At 45.4% G+C, this 18,182-nt stretch overlaps 1 protein-coding gene across 2 annotated transcripts in view; it reads right to left on the bottom strand.

Annotated features, from left to right (window-relative positions):
- F13A1 (coagulation factor XIII A chain) overlaps positions 1-18,182 on the bottom strand; it is a 165,934-nt gene that overhangs the window by 4,369 nt on the left and 143,383 nt on the right. For both annotated transcript variants that reach the window (XM_047734490.1, XM_047734489.1), the window contains exons 13-14: positions 17,288-17,448; positions 3,512-3,648 (exon numbers count right to left, since the gene is read on the bottom strand). In XM_047734490.1, coding sequence (XP_047590446.1) covers positions 3,512-3,648; positions 17,288-17,448 — 298 coding nt within the window. The remainder of the gene's footprint in view (positions 1-3,511; positions 3,649-17,287; positions 17,449-18,182) is intronic.

Genomic DNA, 18,182 nt, shown 5'->3' with positions numbered 1-18,182 from the left:
AACACAATCACCCTTGTGGTGGTTGTTTCCTCTGCCTGAACTCTGCAAAAGAACTAGGAAAGTAAGTTCCTCCTGCCTGATTGCAGAGAAACAGTTCTTTGTCCTCAATTTACAGTGATTAATTCAATATAAATACATGTTTTAAGGTATTTATTTCTCAAGAGCTGGGCTATTTTTACCCTGATCCATTCATTTCTTCCCTGGTTTCCCCAAGTGATCAATCAGAAACACTTTGCAAAATAGTTGTCTTGCTTCGGGATCTGGCTTGGGGCCATGTAACACAGGTGACTACCTCAAATAGAAACTATAATCCCTGAGCTTCACTTCATTATTGACTCCCATTCATAAACTCAGCCCCATAATAATATTCACATATGTATCTCATACATGTATAGATGTCTACTCAAGACTATCATACAAAGATACTCATACATGAAGATGCACATGCATGTCTAAGTCTGCATTTATTCATAAATATGTCCAGAAAGAGAAAAGAATCACTCACTCATATTGGTAAGTGAAGTAATACTGGAATAATCCTATTTGCCTGAGGATAGATGTTGTGATAAATGGTTCTCAGTTAATGTGCTGAGCTATCAAGATACACTGGCCATTTATCATCTTGAATGCATACAGGCAAATGGGATTATTATTACAATGAACTGCAACTATCTATGGGTTGTTCTCCATGTGTCTAGCCCTCAGCTTCTGTCCTACTAAAGAAACTCAAAATTTTTTTAAAAAAATCACAAAGTCGGGGAACTTTTCTCTCGAAATAACTTACAGAACCTGATCATTTTTTAAAGACAAAAATGAATCTGGAAGATGAATTATTTGATGTTCTGGAAGTATCAAGTACAGAAACTTGAAAACTGAGAGTCTGTGGGGGCAGCACTTTCAAGCGTCTGAGATAGGTGGGAGGTGGTGGCAGAAGGCAGGAAGGTGAAGCATCTCGGAGCAAGTTGGCTCATACCCTGAGCAAAAAGTGAAACACCACTGCTTTCCTCATTCCTAGTTCAATTCCCTATTCTCTAGCTCTTGCCTTCCAGGACCCCTGCTTTGAGCTTGATGCCCTTTGTCTTCTAAGGCCCTGGCAGGACTATGGGTAGATGCGTGGGGGTAGTGATTCCCTTGACTATTCAAGATGTGTATCCTAGAAGGGAATACAATCTTGTGAACGATTCTGTTTCTACACATTGCTCTTTTTAAGGGTCCAAGTTGTTACATGGATCTGTCACTCTTAGATCAGATCTTGGCAGCATAGGGTACCCTGGAGTGCTTATAATTATCTGACAATATGATGTGGGTGCTGGCTGGCTCAGGTCTTGGTTGTGAATGTGTGTGCTGGAGTCAGGAGGAGACAGGGTAAGTAGTGCTCTCTCCACAGAGTCCTAAACCCACCCTAGATCGTAAATATTTTCCCTCTCAAGTTCTTTCCAATTGTTGACAGTCTCAGAGAAATAAAGCTACTCTTGCATTGGAGAGATCCACCCCCTGCATCTGGATTCCCATAAGAGATTGAGGACCTTGTTTTCTGTCTGTTAGCTATCTGCCATGGCTGTGTTGGAAGTAATGACAAACAGTACCTTAAGGAAGAGTGTGGGCAGGGCATTTGCCTTGTGTCCATGTAAGGGCTGGACTCTTCCATCCTTTCCATGATTCACTCCACTTTGCCCTACTGCAATGTCAGATATTACCCATAAGCACCTGGACACTCCACCCACTTAGAGCCCTATGCATCCCAAATGGTGGGTCATTCCACTGTGTGAAGATTAATCTTTCTTCTAATACACAGATTGTCCCTTTTCATGCATTGGTCTGTGATCAAGGTGGGGTTTTTGCCACAGCCAAGGTGTGCTGGTAGCAGGAGGTTCTAGTACCCGCAGATGAGGTTTCTAGGGTTACCGTTTGAGAAGGAAAAATTGGATGCAGCAGGGGGTTGTTCTGAGGAAGAAACGTGTTTCACTTTGCCTGAGTGATTCTCGCATCTGATTCGAGTGGGAAGGTGTGAGAAGGGGTGAGTGAGGCTGTCGTTTCTGACGAAAGCAGGGCTATCACTGCTGACCTCTCCCTCTCGCTAAGGATGATTTCTAATTTAATTCTTTTTCTTCCCTTCAATGTTCTTATTAGCACAGGAAGCATTGTTATGTTTTGTGCTTGCATTTTTAAAAAAGCACTCAAATTATTTTCCCTGTTGTTTATTGCATTCATGGACAGCAGGCATCTCTTGGACAATGGGATTGCAGAAGCTGTGAACACTGTAATTTGAAAGAAATGCAGAGAGCCCTTAGTGGGCAAATTGTTCTTTAAAGGCATTCCGGAAGGGGTGAAGGAGGCCTTGGCCTGGTCCCACAGATTCAGAGGGGGTAACTTCCAGAAAGGGTGTTAGGGAGATTCCTAACATATCTCATTATCAGGCACTTTCTACAGCCTTCCACCTCCCCTTCAATGCTTCAGAAGTTCACCCCACAGGAAATATGCTAGACTGATTGATGCTGACAGGGACTTATTTGTGGTAGAAATGAAAGTATTAAGCCTCAAAGATTGGGATCCATTCTGGGTGTCACACTTTAAGAGGAGCACAGATGACCTGGAGTATGTGGGAAAGCGGCGGAAGCTAAAGCCACATTAGGGGTCAGGAGAGGGTTAGAGAAGATGTGACAGTTGTTTGCAAATATTTCTAAGGCACCAGATGGAAGAGAGATGGGCTTTATTCTGTGCTGACCTAAATGACAGAATTAGGATCACCAGGTAGGATCAGAAGGTAGAATTGTTTTTGAACAATGAGAGCTACCTGACTGTGGAATGGGCTGTCTTGTTGGGGTACACTCTTTGTCCGCAGAAGTCACAGAAGCTGAGCCACTATAAGGCACAGTCTGATGGGACTAGATGTGAAAGAAGCAGTCCCATTCATTTTATCACAGAGCCTGAGGTAGTTATTGGTCCCCTAAATAGAGAACCAAGTCTGAAATTCTTTAGGCTCCCCTTTATTTTACAGAAAGCAACAGTTCTAGAATGCTTGTATCAGGGAAATCTGGAAGGTGGGGCTGGAAAGAAAGGACCCTTGAAAAGGGACATCTTTCAGCATAATATCTGACACAAACTAGGTACTCCATGTATATTAGTAGAATTGACACCTGAGGAGGTGGTATGGCAGAACGCTTGAAACATAATTTCTGAATCAGCCACCCTGAGGCTGAATCTGGGCACCTCTTAAAAGCTGTAAAACTTGGGGCAAACCAGCTGACTTCTCAAAGCCTCTGCTCCCCAAAGGGTGATGATAATAGTACCTATCTCATTAGGGTGGTCGTAAGGATTAAATGATGGAAATGCCTGCCAAACCAACCCTACTTTTACCCCCTGACTCCTAGAAATGGCCAATAAGAATGCGGCAGCTTCTCAGATATATTCATCAGGTATTAGATGTAAGTTTGGAAAAGACAGAGAAAGCTAAGCCATCCCACAGTCCCACGTCCCTTGTCACCTTCTCAGTCCCCAACCCACACCTTACCGGAACATCTTCCTCCTTGGCTTCAACACTCCAGGACCATCCAGGTGTATCCACACATTCCTCAGAGTTTCTTTTAGAGGATTGGTGAACTCAACTGTCACCACCATGTCAGAACCGACCATCCTGGCGCCACGGACCTAAGACAGGAGTTGAAGGAGAATGCAACTCATTAGCAGCACATAAAACCTTTCTGCTCTCCCATGTCCTTAGCCATCTTCACTTTTGCTGGTTCTACAGAATGGTTATTTTCTGGCAATAGAACTCGTGTGATGAGGATAGCTGATTGCTTTGACTGGGGGATACCTATTGAGACAAAGATGGAAAATTACTAATTAGGATCACACTCTTTTCCTCATTATAAAAACCACCCTAATTAGAGCTCAGGTTAATAGCCGTGACCACCAGCTGCTCTTTCTCAGCAGGAGGTGGAAGTGTATTTGGTGAAAAGCAATACATTTCCATGGTGAGGGTGGTCAGGCAGACTCTGCTTCTGGACAGGACTCAAGTTTCCTGCCAGCACACAGGGGATTCCTGCGTTCAAGAGGAAGAAAATGCTCCAGGGGGGCTGAGCTTTCTCACCTTTAGGTATACTAGAAAGAAATATGGCCAAAGAGAGAGTCTTCACTGTGGAACTTGAAGAAAAGGAATTTGGATACTAAGATAGGCAAAAAAAGACTTTTCATCTGCAGTTACAATGTCTGAGTCCAACAGAGTCTAAGCCCTTTGTTGGCAAGTTTATCTATGACAAGTCTCAGAAATATCAGGTATTTGGCAAAGGATCTCATGAGGTGGCCAGAGTTCAAGGTCAGTTCAGCACTTACTAGTAGTGGGGCCTTGGGTGACTTCCTCAACCTTTTTGAGATTCAGTTTTCCTGTCTCTAAGACTGGACTGACATTCTAGTGGGATCATTGATGTGAAATGTTATTATTATTTGCTCCTAGGCTGTGTTTACTAGGTTCCAGGAATAGCATGCTTTCCCGACACCAATACAATGAGCTAGAAAATGGCCATGTGGCTCTGGGGTTGGTTGGTTTGTTTGTTTAAGAGATAATATGTGCCAAATGGATAGATCCGACTAACTTCTACATACTTGGGAGATAATAGTAATAGTAATAGTTCCTACCTCATGGGTAGAATGGGATTATGCATACAAAGCAACAAACATGCTGTAGGACACAAGGCAAAAGCCCCATACTTTATAGCTCATACTGTTTTTGGGATAGCAACGCTCAAGGTAGGTTGTTTTATTCACCATGTATTTAGTGTACTTTCAACTCCAACATCTAGCCAGTGCCCAGCAAATATTTGTGAAATTAGGTTAACTGCTTAACAATGGAATTTATTGACCGAGTTTCCTATGTAAGGACTCAGCCATTCTTATACCTTATTTCTTTAAGTGTCATATACTATAGAAAAAAATCATATGGAAATGAGCCTTTCTTATGAACAGAGGAAAAGAGGAAGGACAATTCCCAGAGAAAAAGACTCTCACTGACTGACTTTGCAGTAAAGAACAAATCTTCATGGGCTTTACTCTTTGAGACACAGTTTGTGTCTAAATTTACGTCTATGGAATTTTAAAAATCGGGGAGAAAAATGAAAATTGCACCCAATTCTCCATGTTTATTACATTCAAATCAATATCTGCTGGGTGGGATGTGGGGAGTGGTAGGGTCAGAGGGATCAGGTGTAGAACAGACAATGATCATGGTGCTGACCACAGCATGTGTCATCAAGAGAGCACAGATCATAGGCCAAGTGGTTTCTTCAGTGCTTCGCCAGTGGTCTTCAGCCTGCCATGCATACAGAGTCACCTGGGGAACTTTAAAATCACAGAGGTCTAGGCCCACTCCCAAGCAATTAACTCAGAATCTCAGACGGAGCCTGTAATAAGTTTACTCTAAGCACCCCTGTTGACTTCTAGGAGTCAACTTAGAAAAGTGCTCCCTAGGTGAAAATCTCCGATATAGAAAAAACACTTAGAAGACAAGCTGAAATTTTCACCCCCCTTCCCAGGTGTCCTGATTCTCTCAATATATACGTTGGAAGTACAAAAGTGCTTTATGAGAATACTCTGAGTTCTCTTGGTTTAATTTTCGAGTGTGGCCAACATATTTTTCCTAAGTTGGCAAAAAAATTTCAGAACACTTAGATTTTTAAATATGTAAGATAAAGATAATATTTACAAAGGCTGTCTGAATTGGAGAAAGTGGGGCTGCTTCAGAGACCCTATTGGTAAAAGTCTGATCACTTTAAATTCGGGGGGGATATTTTGTAGCCATTTGCTGTCTTCATGGCATGCTATTATAGGTATGGACAGAAGCCCCTTACAAAAATCTGGTAATAGCTACTGACCCTTCCTCAACACAGACACACAAATACAAGACACATACACCCCTCACGTGTGGTTTTTGGGGATTCATTACAGACCCAGAAGATCTATCCATGGACCTCCCCAGGTTCATGGGCTGCTGGTGAAAAATGATTTCCATGTGTGAGGCTAGCTCTACAGGAAAATTCCTGCACTGTGGAAAGCAAAGTGTACCTTTCCAGGTCACTTTTGACAGTGTTGGGGAAATTAAGTGTTTGAAAGTCTGGCCTCTGTTCTTTGGGTCTTCATGGACAGGCTTTAGATTTGGCCATGATTCGAAGATTAAGCCTTCTCACATAATGCCTCACCATGCCTAACCAGTTTCCCTTCAGATGTTATTTCTGTAGCTGGCTGCTTCTATGGGTGTGTAAATATTCCCTGGGCTTCCCCAATTCTGAGTAGGCAGGAGGCCAGGGAGAAGTGGGAGGGTGAAAGGAGAGGTCCTTCTCAGGTTGTAGAGTGTTTCTTTTGCAATTAACAAAGACTCAGTGTCCCTTTCCTGACATTCCTCTCCTGCACCCAGAATGTAAACATCCTTTGCCTGACTACTGAGATGCTAATGAACCTTAGAGACTCAAAGCAGCCAAATAGAAAAGCCTGCCTAACAGTTAACATCACTGTTTCTGTGTGGGAGACTAAGTGGAGATATGTTCCTCCCTTCTTTTGAGGAAAACGGACATAGTATTTTCACAGTACGTGTTGATTGAAGCGAGGCGCCATGCTTTGGTATCTGCCAAATGCTGAGAAGACCATTGTAGATGAAAATGTACAAATATAGTTCTTTAAGGAACCCGCACTGTTCCCTTTTCTTTAATTCTGTAAAAATAATTCCCTATATTGTCATTGTATTTCTGAATTTCTTTGTCTTGCAAGAAGTTAAACAAAGGGAGCCTTGAGCAATCCAGAGAAGGTTAGGTCAGGAAAAAACTTTTATGTGTACTCACTTATGAGAAGAGTAGCCATTACTCAGTCCAGAGAAAAGGATAAAGTGTATGTCATTCTTCATGACATCAAAGTCTCTTCTATGTGTTTGATAGTCCTTATTGTTTTCAGTATTCTATTTAAAATATCTTCTTTAAATTTTTTTTTAAAGATTTTATTTATTATTTATTTTGACAGAGAGAGATCACAAGTAGACAGAGAGGCAGGCAGGCGGAGAGAGAGAGAGAGAGAGAGGGAAGCAGGCTCCCTGTCGAGCAGAGAGCCCGATGCGGGACTCGATCCCAGGACCCTGAGATCATGACCTGAACCGAAGGCAGCGGCTTAACCCACTGAGCCACCCAGGCGCCCCTCTTCTTTAAATTTTTTTTTAAAAGATTTTATTTATTTATTTGTCAGAGAGAGAGAGAGAGAGAGAGCAAGCAAGTGCACAAGCAGGGGGAGCAGCAGGCAGAGGGAGAAGCAGGGAGCCCGATTTGAGACTCAATCCCAGGACTCTGGGATCATGACCTAAGCCAAAGGCAGCCACTTAACTGACTGAGCCACGCAGACATCTCTAAAATATCTGCTTTTAGGGCACCTGCGTGGCTCAGTCAGTTAAGTGGCTGCCTTCACCTCAGGTCATGATCTCAGGGTCCTGGAATCGAGCCCCACATCCAGCTCCCCGCTCAGCGGAGAGCCTGCTTCCCCCTCTCCCTCTCCCTCTGCCTGCCGCTCTGCCTACTTGTGCTGTCAAATAAATAAAATCTTTTAAAAAAATCTGTTTTTAAATATTGACTTGGATATGATGCTTTCCTAGTTAAACATTCACCAATACTGACATATTGAGCTCTTGTCTTTTGTAGGACTTCATGATAATGAGAAACTATTTTGATTCTTTGGTCAAGGAGAAAGTTACTGATAGGTGCGCGTACACACACACACACACACACACACACACACTGATACACACTCTTTAATCCTCACAACCCTATGAGGTACATACTATGAGTCTATGTTTTCAAGAGGAACTGAGGCGCAGGGAAGTGAAGTAACTTGTTCGAGTTCACATGGAAGTAAGAAGGAAGACAGGCGATCTGGGCCAGTCACTGCTCAACCACACCCCCACACGGACTTTGATTGGTATCCCTGATAATAGCACCTCGCATAATTTTTAGTGTTCCTTTAGTAATGCAGGCTTGTGTTTCACTTACATTATCTTGTTCCATCCTCCCTACAGCCCTCCTTGTGGGCTTGGGGGCAAACATTATCATTATCTTCATTCAACTGACATCAGTCTGACACTTAGAAGGTAATCAAAGAACCCAAGTGAACGGCGCTCGTAAACTGGCAGAACCCAGTGAGCAATCTAGGTCTTTCTGACTCCAAAACATTCCTCTTTAAGCCCTACATACACTGTCATCTCTGACAGCAGAGAGGCAAAAATAGTGACTTTTTTTCTGATGGAAGTAGCTGCTTTATCTTCTGAAATCCACTGATGAAATCATTCACGATATTAGCTAAGGCTACCATTAAACTTCCAGGAAGCATAGTGATTATAACCTGACCCTGAACTAAATTTGAAAATGTATGTATAACCCAAGTCTTTGTTTTTGACTTCATGGGGGAGAGAATCCGATTCTTACGCCAGAGTAAAATGTGACAAGTTAGCCCTGGGGCCTTGACACATTACTTGACGATGATAGGATTTTCTATTTAAGGTAAAGATAGAAATATAATTTTAGAAAATAACCGGTAGCCTGAACAGAGTGAGATCATATGAAGGTAGATAAGATTCATTATTCTTGAGGTTTTACTTTGTATATATGTTTCTTTTTTAAGATTAAATATAGCAAACGGGAAATGTATAGAAAAAATTATGTCTTAGGCTCTCCAGTTAGCAGTGATTTCTCATTTTTGTTCTCAAATACAGGTTGTTCAGTAGCTGTGCCAAGCAGGGAAATGGAAATGCACACTTATAGTGGCAGGGCTCGCTCAGAGACCTCGTCTAGGATGTGCTCTCCTGGCTGATGGAGCATGTGCACGGTCTGCTCCTCTGTGACAAACAGCCATGAATGGGCAGAGAATCAGCTCCCCAAGCATGGAAAACCATGGCTGGTGGTGCCCCATCTGGGAACCTTCGGGGTACATAGGCTACACCTGCTCAGAGCCCCTCAGGATGGGACCCAATAGACTCACATCCTTGTTTTTCTCCACAGATTGAGAAGACAGTGCCAAGGGGGACGACTGCAGTGGGTGGGACACAGAACAGGACCACAGTCGGGGGGAGCTGAGGGAGTGCTGCACTCAGGGTGTAAAGACCAGGGGATGCTGCTGTGTGTCCTTGGACCAAGTCCTTCTAACTCTCTGGGCCTTGTTTCCCTGTGTGGTTCTTGGGAGGAAATGTAAAATCACCTGACAAAGCATATGAAACGTGGCACTTATTGAATCTAAATGCAGTTGACATTTAGAGGGAGAATCTTAAATGGCCAGCATGACCACGAGAACTTCCTCACCCATAAGTCCTCTTCTGCGGAAGGACAGATATGGTTTCTCAGGTACTGGAGTAAAGAGCCACAACGAGAGAAGCTGCCAGCCTCCACCAACACTTGAAAGAGAAGTGGAGAAGCTCAGGTCCCCATGCCCACCAGCCTCCCTGGTGACCTATGGTCCTCCTGGTGGTCCAGACATGCAGCAGAGTCATGGAGAACCCAAGGGAGGTTAGAATGGATAAATGTGCTTGGTTGGTGACATCGGAGGGTTCTATTGGTCAGGGTTCAGGAGACAGAATACTGTCTTTGTTTTCTTCCTTCCTTCCTTCCTTTCTCTCTCTCTCTCCCTCCCTCTTCCTTCGTTCCCTCCCTCCCTCCCTCTCTCTCTCTCTCTTTCTCCTTCCTTCCTCTCTTTCTTTCTTTCTCCTTTCTTTCTTTCTTTCTTTCTTTCTTTCTTTCTTTCTTTCTGCCTTTCTGCCTTTCTGCCTTTCTGCCTTTCTTGCCTGGCTGGAAAGTTTCAGATGTTTATGCTGTCACAGAACAAAATGATTTACCCAGTAGCTGCCATGGGGGCACTCATTCCTCAAGCAGTTCTGCAATTTTACCTTCCCTCCAGGATAGAGGCATGTGAATTGAGATGCTGGAGGAGCAGGGCTCAGGCACTCCCCATGGCAACCCTCTGCTTTGCTCTCCTCTGGTTAAAATAGGGGCTTTGGGGAGCATGAGCAGAGGGGGTATGGAGAGGATTCTACACGTAACCTCAGTAAGACTGCTGAGTTCCAGTGAGGGAAAACCAATAGTGTTTCAAATCAGAGCAGATGTGGATGTGAAGACAGTGCTGGGGTTTATCTGTTCAAGTTAGGCAAGGGCACCCCTTTTTCGAGGCTGATGCTGCTCCCTGTATGGTACAGCAGGTGGTGAGTAGGTTGGATTTGGTTTCCTCCCTGCATCCCCCATCCCCAGGCTGGGTTATCTGCACCAGTGTTGGCCTGCAGTGGGGCCTGCCCAAAGGAAGATCTCAGCACACTCCTGGGCTGGAGGAGGGGGACACTGGGGACATTTCCTGTGGGACCTGTGTGGTCCTCAAGGCTGCAAGCCCAGAGGACATTCTGCATGTTGATTTCTACGAATCCCCTCCCCTCGTCGGCCCCTGAGTTAGAACAGCCAACCTGAGCTAGAATAGAGCCACAGCACTTCTGGAGCTGACTGAGGGCAGCCACTGCTAGAAGGGAAATCAGCAGTCTCTCCCCATTTCAGAGAAAAAGTCAATAAAAATGTTCCCGGTGTTGAGTTTTTCTCTGGTATTTTTTTTTTTTTGAAGCATTTGCTACAACTTATTTACAGAGTGCACACCAAATAACTATTTGTTGGATGGATTGAATACCTGAATGTGTAAATGTGTGAGCGGCTAGAAGGGAGAATCAAAGGGAAGGAAACTCTTTCAGCCAACGGAGCAAATAAGCAAGGAGCACATGCCTGTTGCCGTCTTGCTTGCGGGGCTCTTGCCCAACACCTAGTGGGGACTGGGCCCAACTCGGGGTGGGAGGAGGCAGGGAGCCATGTCAAAAAAAGCTTGGAAACTCTCAATTGTTCTCATTTTGAATGCTTAAATGATTTTTTCCTTTAAATTTGGGGGCACCTGTGTGTTCATGGCTGTAATTAATTTTTTTAAATTTTATGTTTTTATTCTAATTCCAGTTAGTTAACATACAACATGATGTTTGTTTCAGGTGCACAGCGCAGTGATTCAACACCAACACCCAGCGCTCGTCGAGACAGGTGTGCTCCTTAATCTCCATCACCTGTTTCACCCAGGCCCCCACTCCCTCCCCTCTGGTAGCCATCAGCTTGTTCTCTATAGATCAGAGTCTGTAGGTTTGTCTCTCTCTCTCTCTCTTTTTTCCTTTGTTTGTTTGTTTTGTTTCCTAAATTCCACGTATGAGTGAGATCATATGGTATTTGCTTTTCTCTGATTTATTTTGCTTATATTCTCTAGCTCCATCTATGTCACTGAAAATGGCAATATTTCCTTCTTTCTATGGCTGAATAATATTCCATGATACACACACACACACACACACACACACACACCACATCTTCTTTATCTATTCATCAACCGACGGACACGGGCTGCTTCCATATCTTGGTTATTATAAATCACGCTGCTGTAAACATCAGGATCATGGTTGTAGTTTTTTTTTTTAATCACACACAGAGGAAGTGGTTATGTTTTCTCCTAGCAAAACTGTCCCTGGTTCATATGAGGAAATTAGTTTTTTCAGTGTATTGTGATGTCCTATAAAGGCTGCAGGATGGGTTCCACGTGACAATACTACGGAGCTGTTTTATAATGGCACTTGGATGAGTTCGTTTCCCAGATCCTGAATGGCGGTCTTCTGAGGAACATGGGAATGCCTCCTCTCTCACAGTCTCATGCCGAGCACTGTAAGAGCGGTCTCCTTCCTGGGCATGTTCCCCAGGGAGCAGAGCACACACTGCACACCCGGGGGTCAGAGTCGATGCCACCAGGTGAGGTTACATTTGCTCTAGACCAGAGGGCCACATGCTACCCAAAGCAATTCTCAGGGGTGCGCCTGCTGGATTCCCAGGCACACGGGGGACCAGGCATGGAGGGAGGCAGGGGTTATTTATCAGCAACTACCAGGTCCTGGTGTGGGCTAAGCATTCTCATAAGCATCCCTGACGTTAATGCTCACAACTTGGAGTTTTGCATCGGATTGTACTGAGTAATAACTAATAATTATCTATAATATTAATTAAAAGAGTAATTATTATTAATTAAAATAAGAATGAATAATTAAGTGTTAATCATTCTACAAAAGTGGGCTCAGAAGTTCAGAGAGATAATGTGTGTGAGACGGAGAGAAAGGAAGAGGAGGGAGAGGAGGAGGAGGAGAGAAAGCAAGATGGTGACCAGGTGTGAGTGGTTGAGTATGTGCAATGATTACCATGGTTTCTTGCTAGACTCTTTATGGGGATTATTTCAATGATCCCTCCCAGAAACCCAACCAGGCCAGGACTCTTATCGGAGCCATTTTACGTAGAAGGAGGTCAGTAATTAGCCCAAAGCAGCTCACATGGGATTACGAATTCAGGAGATCTGACTCCAGTCTTTGAAGTCACTATGCTGGGGCGCCTGGGTGGCTCAGTGGGTTAAAGCCTCTGCCTTCGGCTCGGGTCGTGATCCCAGGGTCCTGGGATCGAGCCCCACATCGGGCTCTCTCCTCAGCGGGAAGCCTGCTTCTCCCTCTCTCTCTCTGCCTGCCTCTCTGCCTACTTGTGATTTCTGTCTGTCAAATAAATAAATAAAATCTTTAAAAAAAAAATGAAGTCACTATGCTGTTCTACCTCTCTACAGAGGGACTGCCAGTGTCCCTCCTGGAGTTCTCATCTATTTGGCTAAAGAACCTGAAAATCGAAGCCTTCACTGGTAATGGAGAACTGGAGAAATCCACCAGAACTGTTTCCACGTTACACACCACAGATTGCAAGCAAGCCAGTCTCTAGCCTGGAGAACAGCCAGATTCCCTCCATGTCCCCGTCCTCTTCAAAAAGTAGCTGTTCACTAAAAATCAAAATGGTGAATCTTTTCTTGACTTACAGCATCTTACAACTATCAACACATGAGAAAAACTCCATGTCTGATTTAATAAAACATACTTTTCTCTTCAAAATATTTTGATAGCACAGATAAAGAGCTGCGTGCTCATTAAAGTTTAATGAGTCTCTCTCCCTGCCATTTTCCACATGAGGATCAGACACTATGACTCACGCATGGGGGATGCCGGGAGTAGTTAACTGGGAGCACCATTTAACCCAGTCTCAATCTCTGTTTTCACAGGGACACATGCAGCCCCAGACAGGGTACATTAGGGTACAAGCACACGTCCACTGACCTTCCTGCTTTGAGAGTGACATAGGTTCAGACAGGTGGGAGCAATAGCGCTCCTGGTTGATCTTTACTTGCTCTAAAAAGGGAGGGAGGTAAGGATAGGGGCACACCGGTTGCCAGGCAACTCCAACCTCAAGGCAAAGCTGGGGTCTCCCAGAAGAGGGCAGTGCCTTGGACAGAGGTTTACCTTCATTAGTCTCCTGCTGCCTGCCTGGACACCATCCAGGGCAGGACTTCTAGATCTTTCTGTAGACTGCCTACCACTCTCCTTGCTTTTGCTCCCACTTTCTCTAGCCTCTGGGATGGTCTCTGCACCCATGCCTACAGACTGAGATGTTATCCGTTCATTGAGGATTGTCTACTGTTCTACCACCTTGAGTTTTGGTGCCTCGACCTGATGTGATCTCTCCTTCCCAGAACAGTACACACCGTCTGTTAAGGCAGGCACTTTCTTTTTTTTTTTTTAAAGATTTTATTTATTTGTCAGAGAGAGAGGAGAGCGAGCGAGCACAGGCAGACAGAATGGCAGGCAGAGGCAGAAGCAGGCTCCCCGCCAAGCAAGGAGCCCGATGCGGGACTCGATCCCAGGATGCTGGGATCATGACCTGAGCTGAAGGCAGCTGCTTAACCAACTGAGCCACCCAGGCGTCCCAAGGCAGGTACTTTCCATGGAAGTTCTCATGTAAGAGCAATGCAGCCTTGGGGTTATCTGCACAGACTTCCAGTCAGAAAGACTCCATTCCTTCCCTGACCAGCACGTTATTATGGGCAAGTCAGTCATGGACAGAATAGTGACCATACTAACGACGACCCCCCGATGCTCAGTGTTTACTGCGTATGGGGCATACAGCTCACAACAACCTATGAGGTGAGTATGGCGATTTGCAGATGAGGAAAAAGAAGCTATGAGAGATTCAGTGATGCGTCAAGGCTCACACACATGAGAAAGTAGGCTTTGATCTCACAGCGTTTGGTCCCAGAACCCACGTTTTTTATCATGATGCTATCACCCACTCGGGGACTCTGTTTTCTCATCTGTAAAATGGAGACTGCAATAATGCCCACCTCTAGGATGGTCACATGGACTAACTAAGATAATACCAGACAAGTACAATAATCGAGAGCTCGGTGGCTTCTAGCTGCTGTTATTGTCATCACCACAGGCTGGTCTCATCCCTCTCCTGCCCCAAAGTGAAGGGTGAGATGGCCAAGTCCTCCTAACACTTTGTCTCTCACACACGGTCACCCTGTGCCCAGCATTCCTCACAGGGACCTTGAGAGGGTCTGTCCACTGTGGGCCTGACCTAGGCTCAAAGAGATTGACAAAGTGTTCTAGCGTCTTCCTAGAATTTGGGGACGTGCATCCTAGGTAACTGTGGACCCCTTAGCCATTGTGCTTTTCTTCTTTCACAGCCTTTACCCCCTTGCCAACTCCTGCTTTAGACAAGTAATTCAACCCCCCTCCCTGAGGTCTCCTGGGCCAAGGTTCATCATAACCTTCTCTTTCTCCTCTCCTCTCACTTCCTCCTTCCCTCCTCTTCCATCTGCCCCCTTCCCTCTCCCCTTCAACACCTTCATTCCCTCCTCCCCTCCTTCCCTCCCTCCCCTGCTCCTCTCTCCTCCTTCCTCTTCTCTCTACTCCCCCTGCTTCCCCCTCCTCTACCCTACCCTTCTCTTCCGTTTCCCATTTCCCTACCTTCCTTTTTGTCCCTCCTCTTCCTTCCTCTCCCCTGCTCCTCTTCTCTCCTCCCTTCATCCCTCCCTTCCCCCCCAACTTCCTCTCCTCTCTTCTCCTCTCCTCTCCTCTCCTCTCACTCTCCCTGTTTCTCCCTTCCTTCCTTTTCTCTATGTCCTCTTTCTCTCTCTCAGTCACTCTCAGGACGATCATATCTTCAGTAGGCCAAGCAGCATCCCAGATCCCCGGCCCTAGAGCCAGAGTTTCTGGAACCAGGGCCTCTACAGCTTGGTGACATCTGGGTGACTGTTAGGCTGTGAGGTATTTTATGAGGAGCACCTCTTCCCTTGCTTGGATTTAGTTAGTCTCTGGGGTTGGTATGGTTAATGAGGTTAGTGGTTCAGGGGCAGCTGAGGTGAGGATGTTCCTGCCTCCTTTCCTGAACAAAGAGCACTGGGCAGCAGCCAGGATCTCCATCTCGCTCTGGCTGGAGCCCTGGTCAAATAGCCCCGCCTCTAAGTAAGTTTCCTCCAGGAACAGCATCTCCCATACCTTTATGGAAATAAAAATTAAAAAACAAAAAACCCATAACTCTCTTAAAGGATGCTGCTGTTTCCTGAGTCACTCCACTTGTGGCCAAGGGAATTTCCACTCTGCCCCAGGGGAATTTCACTGCTCTTTAGGTAAACCCAGAAGACAACCAACAAATAATCTTTCACATTAATGATATCTCAAAGATGAAAGGTATTAGTTTCCTTTATACATGCAGTTTATTGTTAGTGGTGCAATTAAATTCTATACTATGCTGTGGCTGGAGCATCCCACAGCTTGGAGGGGCTCTCTCCTGAGACCTTCACAGGGACAGTGCATTGGTTCTTAATGAAGTGGGCCCCGCCTCTGGTGGGACAGGTCTCCCAGGGAGCACCTGCCATTGTGGAGGGACCCTGGTTACAGGTCGGGTACCTCTCGCTACTGAATGCCTGTCCTCATGGCATTGATGGCCCTCTGGAGGAGCCCTATCCCACCCTCCATTTGCAGCTATTTCCTGTTCTGTCTGAAGACCCTGCCTGACCCCATTTTTCAATTATCTTCTCAGGCCTCTTGTGTGGATGATACTGTCATGGGCTGTGGGCGGTGCCTGAGGGGGAAGGCCTACTGATGACTTAAGCCTTTCTCAAAATGAAGGACTTGGGCTGTCTGGATGGGCACGGTCTGTCTGTGTTTGTGTAAGCCCTGGCCTGGGGTGACTCATTCGTTACATGGCGGTCCTCTCGTGCCATGTGCACAGCACTAGACCCATTGACGGCTGCCCCGCTGAATGAATTAGCTTTACAAATGATTCATAGCAAAGGATTCATGAGACCCAGGGCTTACCATCCCCCCACCCCTGCCACCTCTAGGGCCATTTAAGATATGCTCAACTTGGTAAACTTTGATCATTCCTTTAGAAGAATGATGCTTACCGTCTGTGCTAATTTTTTTAATCACTTTTGGGGAAAAAAAAATTCTCCAGCACCTTGGAGTAAGGCTGACAAATGGTGCCCTACTCCAAGGACATGGATGGAGGCCTGGGTTTCTGCTCACAGGACAGGAAGGTGTCTCAGGATGTGGCTACTTATGGTGCCAATGTTCCTCCAAAGAGGGAGCGAACAGGTTGCCATATTTGTGTTCCATTTCCATCCGTCCTCAGCCCTTCTCTGTTAAGTTACTTCGAACAATTTGGGCAGAGATTTCTGGTGGTAAATGGAGTGACAACATAAGAACTACTAGGCAAACAGGCAAAATAACAATATGGTGATAGAAGTCAGAAAAGTGGTTCTCTTGGTGATAAGGGAAGGGGTTATTGACTGGAAAAGGCATGAGGGAGCTTTCGGGAGTGTTGGGAATCCTCGATGTCTTCATCTGACTGGGAGTTGCCAAGCGTCCACGTATACACAAACCCACTGTTGCCAAGCTGACATCTCAGTGAGTGCCTCCTACTGTATACAGTTAGATCCCAGTGAACAAGATTACTGTCCCAAAGGCAGGCAGGACACAATCTCAGGGGTTTCCATTTCTTGCCATGCCTGACCCACTTTACTCTGGAGAAACTGAAATTCTATCTGCATCCATTACACATCTTTATCTTCCTCCACAAGTATGTTTATACCCACAGGTTATATTTATATCTGCAACCACATCTATATATTTAAATCTGGAGAGGAGAGGAAAGTGTTATATGTATGTGTCTATATATAGGGTAGTTTACTTCTTTCAAAGAACAGGAGGATCTTAGCCCCCCTTTTTTTTTGTTGAGCAGGACACACACACACACACAGACACACACACACACACACACACACTAAGTATCCCTGACTGCCTATCAACAACCTTGCTTTCTCCCTTGCCTGAGATGGTAAAACTGACCTTGATGACGAGCTGGGGGATGGTCAGCACGGTGGACTTCTGCTTGGCCAGAACATCCTTCGTCTCATTGATACGCGCTGTGACGAAGAAATGCAGGTACGCTTGTTCCAGCAGATGGCCCATGTACTCGCCCGCTCTGATCAGCACCTCCTCTTTCTTGACTGGCAGGAGGAGAAACAAACACACAGGGCATCAGGACCTGAGTGAGATCTGCTTGACTTTGCCCAAGTGCCCCGTCCTCTTCCCCATCGGGATTCAAGGGAGCCAAAGGACCTCAGCATCCACCAGACGCACAGCCAAGGTGAGGGACGAAGACTCAATCGAGGACAAAGTCTCCTGCCTCTTGGATAAAACAAGAATGTGCTAGAAATTTAATATTCAAGAAAGCCTTACTAGAGAACGTGTCAATTTTTCCAAACGGTGCTTTTGCTGTTGTAAAAACGCAAAGCCATGACAGTCCTACTCAAGATGAAGGACACAGGGGTTTTAACTGTGGCTGTTTAGACTTGACCAGGGACAATCCCGAGATGACAGATAGAGAGCTGTGAAACCCAGGGCCACCAGTCCATGTTCTGCCCCCTTGTGCAACAAGAAACCTCTCCCAGGCCATAGGCCACCCTTGAGCAGAACTGTCAACTACCTGAACCTTCTCCTTACAGCTCTTCAGCTTTTTTTTCCAGCTTTTTCTGTACCACTCTTACATGATTTTTCCATTTAAGACAAAGAAGCCTATGAAATCAGTTTTTACCTGAGACATCCGGCTCTTTCCCATCCCATTCCTATTTGCAACATAGAGGACCTCTGTGCCAAATGCCCGTTTCCTGAAGTCACTGACCTTAGCTTTTCAGTGTTGAGGACAGGCCAGGGAGACTGGCACTTGGAGGCTGGAGAGTGG

The sequence above is a fragment of the Lutra lutra genome, chromosome 6 (assembly GCF_902655055.1).
Source record: "Lutra lutra chromosome 6, mLutLut1.2, whole genome shotgun sequence".
In the NCBI taxonomy this organism is placed as follows: domain Eukaryota; kingdom Metazoa; phylum Chordata; class Mammalia; order Carnivora; family Mustelidae; genus Lutra; species Lutra lutra.
Note: the sequence above shows the minus strand (reverse complement) of the source record. Positions and strands in the feature narration are given on the sequence as shown.